The 12606-nt window shown below is 43.7% G+C and overlaps 1 protein-coding gene across 1 annotated transcript in view; it reads right to left on the bottom strand.

The window, feature by feature from the left end:
• NPFFR2 (neuropeptide FF receptor 2) overlaps positions 1-7917 on the bottom strand; it is a 229499-nt gene extending 221582 nt beyond the window's left edge. The window contains exon 1 of the mRNA XM_069205786.1: positions 7593-7917. Coding sequence (XP_069061887.1) covers positions 7593-7917 — 325 coding nt within the window. The remainder of the gene's footprint in view (positions 1-7592) is intronic.
• Between the last annotated feature and the right edge of the window lie 4689 nt (positions 7918-12606).

Raw genomic sequence — 12606 nt, 5'->3', positions numbered from 1 at the left:
ATGCACTTTGATAGATTCTTACCAGAAAATACCAATACGCACTACTCCCGTATGGGAATTGCCTTTGAATTTAGGAAATAGTGCTCAGGGAAACTATTCCACACCTACGATTCCTGTAGTGACTTGATCTCTTCATTTGAAGGAGATAGACAAATTAGTCCAATTCTTTAACGGAGGTGCTACATCTAAAGCGAGTACAAGTAAAGAGGTGAGTCAAGGAACAATTCCATTGACACTGAGAGAAAGAACTCTGGATGTAGCAAAGTTGACAATAGAAATGGACACAATGAATGTTGGAAATCTTGACTTAAAATAATTGGAGACTCACCAAGAGGATGAGTTTGCATTTAAAAGAGCAGGCCAGGTTCATGATAAGAACTGGTTCAAAATATGAGGAAGACTTAAATAAAACTAGGGCTCTGTAAAGGAGCTATCACATGTGTTTCAGTGAGAAAGACATTGCTGATATGAGAACCCCAGTACTGAAAACTCAAAGAACAAATTCAGAACATTAGGTGATGGAATGAACTAGAAAATTAAGAGACTAAATGGCAGAGAAGAAGGAGGTAAAAAAAACTCTGGGTGAGCCACCTTCAGGTGGAGCGGAGGGAGGTGTTACAACCTTCCCTTTGAGAGAAGTGTCTGGTGGAGTTTATGTTCATCTGTCATGGAGCAAAAGTGATCTTGCGTCATTTGTCAATGATTTTTCAAAATTTGGAGAGAAACCAGTGGAATGGTATTGACAGGTCGAAAGGTTTGTGAAAATCTTGATGATGTTGTAGGTTGATTTATTTACATTATTTGACATCGTTGTTGCAATTGATTTGTAGGCTGAGTGTAAAATAGCTGAGACTGAGATGGAACCAACTAGAAATGCAATATCCAAGGGTCCTTCGCCATTCGTAATGAAGACATATCAAGGGATCATTACATTCCTGAAAGAGAAGGTGCCTCCACAAGATGTTGATATGGTTCAGATTGGCAGGACAACTCAAGAGTCAAAGGAGTAGATCCATGCTTATTGTGAAAGATTGTTACAGGCATTCAAATAGTAAAGTGTTATTGGAGGCCTTAAAGGCTAAAGATATGGGACATTTTGTGTTGAGGTTTGTGACAGGGTTGAGGCTAGACACAAGTATGATGATACAGCAACACTTGTTTTGTTGGATGAATAAGTCTATTGATGAAATTTTGCCCTATGCAAAATACTGCCAAGATGAGATAGAGATGAAGCAGAAAAAGCTCATTAAAAAGTTGATGGTCACTCAAATGAAAGCAGCTCAGAGAACTAGCCATATGCCCATAGTTGTAACTAATGCAGGCACAATGCATGGTGTATATCAGCAACCTCAAAATCCAATGCAAGGTAGAGGTTGAGGGGTCCCTATAAATCCCGGTACCAGAATGGATGTAAACAGCCTAAAAAGATCAACTCCTTGTCACATCTGCAATAAGCTGGGACACTGGGAATGTTGTTTGAATTCAGCTAATCAGGTCCAAAATGCAGGGTTTGTGCTTTCTCAGAATAATATTTTTAATCAGATGCAGGGTGTTCAAAGACCTAGGAGTAAAAATCTTAATGTGTTCCTAGCTCCAATAATGCAAGTACCTCAACCTACGATGCCATAGCAAAACGCTGTTGGGTCACATGAGAATATAAATCAAGGTTTGAGAATGAATGCAACTCTGACTCGGGATAACAAAATCCTTTGTTCAATTCAAATGAGGGAGATTGTTCTGATCAGTTAGCCTGATGGTGCTTGGGAGGGGAGTAAAGACTCCATACCTGGTGCAGCTTCAGAAGTAGACCAGAGTGGACCATTCATAGATACTGAAGTAAATGGCCACCCTGTATCATTTTTGGTGAACACTGGTGCTACCCATTCTACTCTAAGAACAGTAGATATTCTAAACCTACCAGTCGGGGGAAAATATTTTAAGTTGTTGGTGTAGAGAATAAGCAAATGATGGCTCATGAAACCACCTCAATCATGGTGAAAATAGGATCTTTTGAGGATAAGGACAAGTGTATACTGTGTGACCATAGCCCATTGAATCTCCTGGGAAGGGAATTGCTTAGGGAATTGCTTACAAAGTTGAATTGTGTTATCTTTTGTTTCCCCGTCTGTATTGAGATTCAGACTCAGGATGAAGATGCTTGTTTTAAAGTATCAAGAAATGAGTCTCATTGCACATTAGTTATTTTGCTAACTTGACAATTTGCCTCCTCATTTGAGAGAAACTTTTTAGGACATAGGCCCTTATTCTGAGTTTGGTGGGCGGACGCTCATAATTGAGCCGGCAGCAATGTGGCGGTGTGTCGGGTACAACAGCACCCGTTGCGCTTTTCACTGCCCGTAATTCTGGCAGTGAAAAGCCCAACTGGGCTTTCCATGGGGGCCCCTGGTACACCATTTCAGCCAGCTTTTGCATGGCGGGGCTACCGCCATGCAGAGGCTGGTGAAAAGGGGACTCGTAATCCCCAGGGCTACACTGCAAGCAGTGCTGCCAGGCGGATTGGATCCGCCGACACCACCAGGCTGGTGGCTGGAGGCTGTGTAGGCGGTCCAACTGTTGCAGCTCCACCATGGTCGTAATGTAGAGACCAGACCGCTGCTTTGGCGTTGGTCTGACCTCCCCCGCAGACCTGGCGGTCTCATGACCGCCAGTGTTATAATGAGGCCCAAAGTGTGGGATTTCTCAGAAAAAGATATCGGCTAATAAAAGGTGAAGAACCTGTCCGAATAACTGTTAAACCTAATCCTGAATTCCCGAGAAGCCCACAATACAATTTGATCCCTGAAATGATTGCTGGAACAACTCATGTAATCGAATCCTTGATGCAACAGGGAATCCTGAAGGAGATAATGGAGAGCTCTTGTAATTCTCCATTATGGATCTTCAGAAGCCAAACAGCAGATACAGAATTTTACAGGACCTTAGGAAAATAGAAAACTTTGTTGTTGCTTGTTGCCTTGTGGTACTGAATCCAGCTGTAATATTGTTTCAGATTCCATGTGAGGCTCAGTGGTTCACTGTCATTGATTTGTGTCAGGCCTTCTTTTTGATACTGTTGCACTGTTCGCATTTGGGCTCAGGAACAGGGTTTTGGAATGGTGCCGAGTTCCACAGGGTATGCTGAGTCTCCATTGATTTTCAGCCAGATTCTAAAGAAAACCTTGGAACCTTTAGTCATTCCTTTTAATTCAGTACTGATCCAATACATAGACAACTTAATAGTGGTGTCAAATACTCAAGAGACTTGCAAACAGGATATCATTGCATCACTGAACTACTTAGCTGAGAATGGACATAAAGTAGCCCCAGGAATTGTACAGTATTGTCAGAAAGAGGTCCAATATCTTGGACACCACATTGATAAAGGAGTGAAGAACTGTCACAAGAGAGGATTTCAGCCATATTGAAAATGAGTCTGCCAACTACACAGTGGCTACTGTAGACAGTGCATACCCTACGTTTCCCTGGTGGCCAAGCCTTTACTGAGGCTGACACATAAGGATGTGTCTGATTCAGTACCAAGGACAATGATTGCCTTATCACGTTCCTAGAGCTGAGAGAGTGTCTTTTTCGTGCCCCAGCTCTGTTGATGCCCAATTATAACAAAACGTTTGCACTTTTCTGCAGTGAGAGGGAGGACTGTACCCTTTCAGTGCTGACTCAAACACATGGAAATGCTAAGAGACCAGTGACATATTTTTAAACCATGTTAGATTCTGTTGTTTCTGCATTGCCTGAATGGCTAAAATCAGTGGCAGTGTTCGAGACTAGTATAGAGAGGTGTGAAAATATTATTATGGGTCACCCATTAACAGTGTATGTATCCCATTCAGTAGAACTTTTGTTGACTAGAGCCAGAACTAACTGACTAAATATGAGCAAGTGATTCTGGCTGCAGAGAATTTAACTATAAAACATTGCAGGAATTTAAACCCTGTTACTTTGTTGCCAACAGTGGGTCAAGGAACCATTGAAGACTGTGAAGGGGACCAAGATTGTCTTGATGTTACTGAACTGTGCCCCAACCCGAAACCAGATATACGAGTGGAACCATTACCTGAATCTGATTATGTCCTTTATGTTGATGGTTCATGCTTGAGAGACAGTGAAGGAAGTGGAGGAAGTTTAAGCGCAGCCTATGTTGTCTGTACCCTTTCTGGAGTTGTTGAGGCTTCCTGGCTCTCTACCCAAGTGGCCGAGTTGATTGCTCTTACCAAAGCATATTGTGTTTCTGATCAATTGAAAGTGAGAGTCTATGCCCAGAGAAACCTCCTTGATGCATTACAATTGCCTGAACAAGAAGCAGTGGTCAACTGCCCTGCTCACCCTTGTGGACTTGACCATGTGAATCTGGGCAATATGTACACAAATGAGATTGTCGAGTATTGCGCTCAAAATGTTTGTACATTTAATAGTGAATTCACAAATGAAGGAATGGTTAAGACTAACTTTAACCTCTAGTTGACAACAGCTGATACCTGTAATGAGGTGAAAAGACTTCAAGAGGAAGAGTCTGAGGGGGAACAGCAGAGTTGGGTTAGAGCATGTTGTGGCAAAAGATGATGACATTTGAGTTTCAGTGGACCAGTGATACCAAATAGCTTGTTACCTTCCATGGCTAGGCATTTTCATGGTCCACCTCATATGGGTAGAGACACATTGGTGAGGTTGTTCAGGCAGACCTGGTTTAATCCAAAATTCAGATTGATGGCTGAGGCATTATGTCACAGGTGTGTTGTGTTTCAACAGAACAATGTGGGAAAAAGAACTGCAGTCACATAGGAAGGTCACGAGGACCTTTTAATAGGATACCAATCGATTTTGTTGAGATGCTTGTGTGCAATGGATTGAGGTATGTTTTGGCCATTATGTGCATTTCCTCCCATTGTTACGACTCTGTCATCCCATTTCATGGGGGCACTGTAAGGGGACTGTCGGAAGCCTGGGAATCACCTTAAACACTTATCTAGAGTCCCTTGCTGACTCCTGTTTGTTTCTCTTTTTCTCCATGGTACACTTGTGTAGTACCACATTTGCTTCCTGGGACTGCAAATCCCATAATGCACAGCCTGGTAGTCAGGAAAGCCCGGATTCTGTTTCCCATTGTTTTCTATGGGAGAAGTCCAGTTGCTCCTTTTCACCGGATCCTCTGCTCCTGGACTTGCGAGTGTCTTAAACTACACACACCTGAGACCTCTCCTGTGCAGCCCAGCCTGGAAGTGCTTATAAGCAGCCATTTCCTCAAGATCCCCATCGTGCATTGGACTTCGATTCCTTTGTGTTACAGACCCTTTGTCAGATGGTGTTCCAGTTTTGTTCCTGTTCTGTTCCAGCTTGATCCTGTTTCCTGTTTCTCTGCCCTGCTCCTGATTGTTCCAGCCAGAGTCTGCTCCCTATCTCTTAGCTTTGTACCTGTTTGTTTCTTCCAGAGACTGCTCCCTGTTTCTCTGGCCTGCTCCTGCCTTGTTTCAGCCTGAACCTTCTCTCTGTTTCCCAGTCCTGTTTACTGCTCATTTCCTACTCTCTGTATTCCAGCCCTGTCCTTGCCTGTTCCAGCCAGAGCCTGCTCTCAGTTTCCCAGTCCTGTCTCTGTTTGTCCCAGCCAGAATTTTGAGCCCTGTTTTCAAGTCCTAGTCCCGCCTTTGCTTCAGCCTGAGCCTGTTCCTAGTTCTTGCCTCTGCCTCTTAGTTTGTTCCCTTCTGTTTCTGTTTCTTCTTGGTTATTTGTGTCTGGTAAGTGTTCTATCAGTCTTCACCAGTGTATAAGTGTCCTCCTTTGTTCTGGGGTTGGCTCCTGGTTTCCAGGAGGCAATGCCAGCCCCCACCCTTGTCCAGTGTTATATATTGTCTTTCGTGCCTAACAGTGACAGTGTGCTATTGCTGTTTTCTCAGGAATCGCCACTGTGTTTCCAGCTGGACCCACAAGAGCGTGTCTTGTGTACGTAAGTACTTTCCTTGTCTGTGCCCTAGGGTCCAGAGACAGAATCACTTCTGCTGCCTCCTTTCTATGGGGCTGGCAGGGTGACCATCTGTAAGAGCAAACTGCACAGAGGCATTGACATTCCCTGTCACTGTGGGAGGTTCTGCGCCTTACTCTGTGTACAACCCCAGCGTGTTTGTCCATTAGTAATCTGTTTCCTGTTTGTTCACACAAGGGTTGCTCTGCTTTTACTTTCCTGTGCCTGTTCATAGTTGTCCTTTCCGTGTATGCCTTTAGCTGCTCTTCTTCCCCAGTATACTACCTCTTTAGGATATTCGGTGACCGCAAGGGGTGTCCCAACCAGAGTCCTGATCAGACCCGCCCGAAACCGTGACACCCACTGGGTCAAAGCGTACCCAACTAGATGAAATGATAGTCTTAGTGTCGCCAAACTACTGTTGAGGGAACTCATTCCCAAAATTGGGTTTCTGACTTTTTGGAATCAGATCAAGGAACTCATTTTAATAATGAGGTCCTGATTTTGATGTGTGCAGAATTGCAAATGGAACTGAGATTTCATTGCATCTACAGACCTGAGGCTTTGAAATGGCCTGAAACTTTGCCCCTTGTGTTGATGAGTCTTCGGAGTGTACCTGATCGAAAGAATGGACTGCCCCCTCACATAATCCTGATGGGGAGGGCAATGAGACTGCCGGAGATTCCTGTAATACATTTGTTAATATAACAGATTATATGGGCCTAGATTATTGCAAAGGACTAGCTGATATAGGGCATTCTGTTTCTCATCAGGTCAGAGGCTCCCCACAACAAGAACAGTGCCAAGACCTCAGTCCCAGCGACTGGGTCTTGGTGAAGAAGCACATTAGGAAGACATGTTTGGAACCTCATGGGCCATGCCAGGTGATTCTTGTTACAATGACTGCTGCCAATGGTGGTGAACTCCACAACCGAATACACGCTTCCGAAACACTTGTAGAGTTGAATGTCCTCTTGATATGACAGCACCTGTTCCAGAAGAACTAGCAGTATGGGAGAGACATCAGGGACAGGTTAGTCAAGCTGTCAGAGACCAACCTGATGTTGTGTGACCCTTTGGCTGCACTGTAATTTATCTTAAATAATTTGATGTGAGTCTCTTCACCCCGGGGAACAGATAAGGAAAGATTCATTGGTATCAATAATTGTAGATATAGTCCAAGCTGGATCAGTGGTGACCTCGTGATGGCATTCACACTCTTATGCATTTCCTAGACACCCTCCCTAAAATAGAGAAAAGGTGGTCACGGTGGCAGAAAGCTAGTTCCAACAGGAGAGACAAGGGCATGGATATGCAGTGCACGTGACAGGAGGCATCCGAGAATGGTGCTGGAGGACAATGCACATCTGAATATTGAATGTAATGGATGCACCAAGGTGCTGGATCTATTCTTTTCCAGTACATGATCAAAGATCATTACCCCTCTAGATGTGTCTTTGTTAGCTATTAGCAAAATTGGCAACTACGTCACAGCAATTAACACCAAGCAAGTGTTGTATACCTCCAAATACAGCAGCTTACGTGTTACAGACTTTTCAGGATAATGCGTCAACAAGTAAAAATCCAATAGAAGAACAAATAACTGGTTTCAACGTACCTGCAATGATATTGTCCAAAAGAGTTGTAGGTACACAGAAGATTCCAACAAGCAAGTCACTAATTGCAAGGTTCAAGATGAAGAGATTGGTAACTGTGCGCATGTGCTTGCTAGTCAGAACAATGAAGCATACCAATCCATTCCCAAGCATACAGAGAACAAATATGAAGAGATAGGATATAATGAAGGCAGCCACCACGGAAGGTTGATGCAGATAGAAATCAATATAGGAAATTCTGTCCTCATTTGTTGTATTATGGCTTCTATTAAAACTTAAACTGTAGGTCCATGGCACAGAAGAACTGGAGTTCCAATACACATCCATTTCGTACCCTAGAGATAAAATGTAGAAAGGAACCAGAATGTTAGAAAAGAGCCAAATGAATGCTGTAGAATCCACATTACCATATTATCAATCATTTACTTTTTCTATTTCTAGTGTGTTGCTTTGGAATATCATCATCCAAACAAGCATTTTCTCGACACAACAATATATTTACAATATCAAAAAAGTATATTGAGAAAGAAAAGATGTTCAAGGTACTCACACATTTAGGTAATTTTGGACTATGGGCTTAATTTAGATATTGGCAGAGGGATTACTCCATCACAACAGTAATGGCTAACCCGTCTGCCAAAATCTAAATCCCATAGGACATAATGGGATTTAAATTTCAACTGATGAGATATCCTTCACCACTGTGGTGGAGTCCCCTGTCTGCCAATATCTAAATCAGGCCCTATGTTCAGAGATGTTTTGATATTGGATCAATGATGGATCAGTGGTGTCCCCCTCCCTCACCAGATATTAGACCAAATGTAAATCAGTGATGTTTCCCTACCTGACTAAATATTGAATCAATGGTGGATCAGTGGAACAGCCCTACTGGATCAGATATCAGTTCAATAGTGGATGACTGGTGTTTCTCTACCTGACCAGATACTGGATCAACAGTAGATCAGTGGTGTCCCTCTGCCTGACCACATATTAGATCAACTTTGAATGAGTAGTGTCCCCCTTACCTATGAACAAGAGCCTGGGATCATCTCTTTCCTTCCATATTGCTACATTGTTTTATTTGTACTGCATTGGTAATCTGTGTTTTTTTTGTCAATTTCTAGTGGCACTTTTGATGTAACATCATGACCATTGTTTCAATGTATAATATCCAAGATAAATAAGGATCCCAACCCTGTTATGCTTGAGAGGAACTTTGCCTCTGGAGCAGAATTAATCCTTATTTACTCAATGCAAACTGTGTGGAAACTCATGAAAGAAAAACCACTGGGACCATGCAAGCATTTAAAAGTAAAGCTTGCACTGTTCCATGTGCCTTGGTATGCCACATGTGTAACAGTACTGTGGAGTACCACTGTACTGTAAAATAAATCACATATACAATTTATGGTGAGTATTTGCGGAGGGGTTGGAATGCTCAACCATGGGTGCTGGCCAGCAGCAATAGGGTAGGCCATCTGCAGCCAACCCCTTGCCGCGCATGGTCGAAGGCAGCGAGTGGTGGGGTGGCTGCCTGCCCATTCAGATTAGGCACAGGGCCCAGCCTTTGGCCTATCTCTGTAGCAAACCCTGGCCACACTTGGCAATAGGCCAAGGCCAGGCAACCCACGGGGGTTGGATGCAGGACCAGAATTCAGGCCAGGTCCTGCAGCTAACCGCATGCAGTGTCAAAGGCTGAGAGAATGGCCTGTCTACAGACCAGGCCCTATGTCCAACCCCTTACTGTGCACGGTTGAACATTATGCACAGTGAGGGATTTGGGTGAATATTGTAAAAAACCCTCATGACACGTTAAATGTTTTTTTAATTGAATATGCGTGTACATATGTACCACCATCGCACCAGAAATCTGCCGCACCATCAACTGCTCCATGGAATCCACCATCTTCCCGGAAGACAGGAAGCACCTAGAGATCAACCCCCCGCTGAAGAAACCCTCTGCTGACTCAAAGGACCTCAAGAACTACATACCCATCTCGCTGCTCCCCTTCCCAGCCAAAGTCATCGTGAAAGCTATCAACACCCAACTCTCTGAGTTCATCAAAACGAACCACATCCTGGACCTCTCCCAAATGGGCTTCAGAAGCAACCACAGCACGGAGTCCACTCTCATTGCCGCTGCAGATGACCTCTGCACTCTCCTTGACTGAGGCTAAGCTGCTGCCCTCATTGTCTTGGACTTCTCAGCCGCCTTCAACACTGTCTCCCACCACACCCTCTGCGCAAGTCTCCACGATGCCAGTATTCACGACAAAGCCCTAGAATGGATCCGCTCCTTCCTCACTAGCTGAACACAGAGAGTCAGACTTCCACCATTCAACTCACAACTCACAGTGATCAGAGGCAGAGAACCTCAGGGGTCCTCCCTGAGCTCTACCCTCTTTAACATCCACATAGCCCTGCTTGCAGCCATCCTCAAAAGCCATGGACTCAACATCGTCTCCTATGCCGATGACACCCAGCTGATTCTCTCCCTCACAGACAAACCCACAGCCACCAACAGCAACTTCCACAACGGTATGAAGGCATTCGCCACCTGGAAAAAAGACAGCTGCCTTAAGCTTAACTCAGATAAGACTGAAGTCTCATCCTGGGCTCTGCCCCCAGTGCCAGGGACGACTCCTGGTGGCACGCAGTGCTCTGAACCCCCCGCCAATACCCATGAACCACGTTCAAAACCTCAGCATCATCCTGGACTCCTCTTTCTCAATGAACCCCCAAATCAACACTGTTTCATCCTCCTGCTTCCATACGCTCTATCTGCTTCAAATGATCTTCAAGTGAAGTGGATCCCCCCAAATCCAGGAAAATAATCACCATCCGCTTGCCAGCAGCAGGCTCGACTACAGGAATGCACTCCACGTGGCACCACCCAGAAACTCCTCAAGAAACTGCAGAACATCCAGAATGCCTCCGCTAGACTCATCCCAAGATGCAGCCACATCACCATTCACCTGAGAAACCTTCACTGGCAACCTATCAACAAGAGAATTACCTTCAAGCTCCTCATGCATACCGACAAAGCCCTCCACAAAGTTGGACCTATATACCTCAAACACTGCGTCCCCATCTGCAGTCCTACCAGACAACACAAATCTGCCCAACTGGCCCTGGCCACCATCCCACGGATACGCAAGACCACAGTTGGAGGAATATCCTTCTCCTACCTTGCTACGAAGAACTGGAATGCCCTGCCTCTGCACCTCAGGCAATCACCATCGCTGCCACAAATCAGGGAGGACCACAAGACCTGGCTCTTTGACAAAACCTCAGATCCACCACCCTCCTTCAGCACCTTGAGACCCTTAGAGGTGAGTAGTTGTGTTTTATAAAAAACCCTGCTTGATTGATATTCTATATTGTAAATATTTTATTTAACGTTGATTGCTCAGTGTATCTATTTAAGCCTTTGCCACCATTGTTTTCTGTGTGAATGTGTAAATATCCCCCCCTCCTCCAGTCACTCTCACAGGCTTGTTGCACATTAACTACTAAAATGTACACCTCAGTGGGTGAGGACCTCAACAACTGAATGGAGAAAAGACAGGGTAGAAGGAGGCGGAAACCTCACACATGTAGGCTTATGAATAGCATTTTGTAGATTGTGAGTAGCACTATTGTACTATAACTAAGCATATGGTAAAGTGCAGCTTGTTAATAGACCACAACAAGTTTTTTGTTAGTTTTCACAGTGATGGTCACAGAGTCCTGAAATGCAAATACTGTAATGTATGTAGTATATTATTGTTTATCTTTTTTCTAGATAAGTGCAGATGAATATTTTCTGTTAAAAGCATTACAAAGTACACATTCTATAATGTCACTGATAGATGTCCTGGGTCCCACACAATATATTTAAACGAGTCAAAGGCGAAATCCCAAAACATCTCTTTGGACGTTAAAACCCTAGGAAAACAAATGCAGAATGAGAAATACCCTAGAAGGTCCTGCTGCAGCCAAAAGTCGTGTGCATAAAATAACAGCGCACCACCAACACATTGTTCTAGTGACATTACCTGGAGAACCAATATGATCCTATTTATCCATCCACACTTCTCCTGAAACTTTGGTGTCTGAGCATCCATGGGTCACACCTTCAGCATTTAACAACAGATCTGCTTGTACATTCTCTGTATATTCTCAGCTCTTCGAAGAAATAGCATTCACAGATCTGTTCTCCACTATCCTTCATAATCAACAACTGGCAATATGCTATTTTTTCTATATGAATTTCCTAATTACTGTAAGAATGGGAAAGAGTTGTTATTCCTCATGTCTAACACATAGGGCTAATATGAAATTCATGAAATACGCAGCATCACTTCACTGAAGATGAAGCCTCAGATTTACACAGTTATCACACAAAGAAAGGCAGCAAACAAATTTGCTGCACTGCATTGCCCAAAGGGCAAATCTCAATGCAGAGCCATATCTAAAATGCTTGTTATTGGTGGCATCCCCTGCACTGGCTTTCTAGCAAGACTGCCTTGTGCAAGGCATAGCCTTAAACAATGCTGTTTAGGTGACTGTGGATGGTCTAAAATGAAATTTGTACTGGAAGCATACCCTTTTAGAAGGGATCCCACGCGTTGAATGTGTGCTGTGCATTGTAGCATTGATTGATTACATTGATGGGGAGCTGAAAACATTTCTGACAGCTTCGAGTAGGCATTCGTTTTGATGCAAAGCTTCTCCTAGCTATCCTGGTACATCATGCTTTGCATCAAAGCCTATAGGTATTTGCACTGATCTTCCTTAATAGCAGCACTGAAAAACAGTGCAAAGTGTCAGACCTTTACAAGCTTGCCATTCAACTCACTGATATCCTATTCCTCCCCCTGTTGTTTTAAATATTTTTTGGCTCTGCATAGCATTAGACTTTGCTTATGACTGAATTCACCCATGAGTTTTTTTAACTATATAATTCATAAAGCTTGAAGATCTTGTAATTTTATGAAGAGATCTTACTAATGAAGGGGACTGACAAGAGGAAGA

The sequence above is a fragment of the Pleurodeles waltl genome, chromosome 1_2 (genome assembly GCF_031143425.1).
Source record: "Pleurodeles waltl isolate 20211129_DDA chromosome 1_2, aPleWal1.hap1.20221129, whole genome shotgun sequence".
Taxonomy (NCBI): Eukaryota; Metazoa; Chordata; class Amphibia; order Caudata; family Salamandridae; genus Pleurodeles; species Pleurodeles waltl.
Note: the sequence above shows the minus strand (reverse complement) of the source record. Positions and strands in the feature narration are given on the sequence as shown.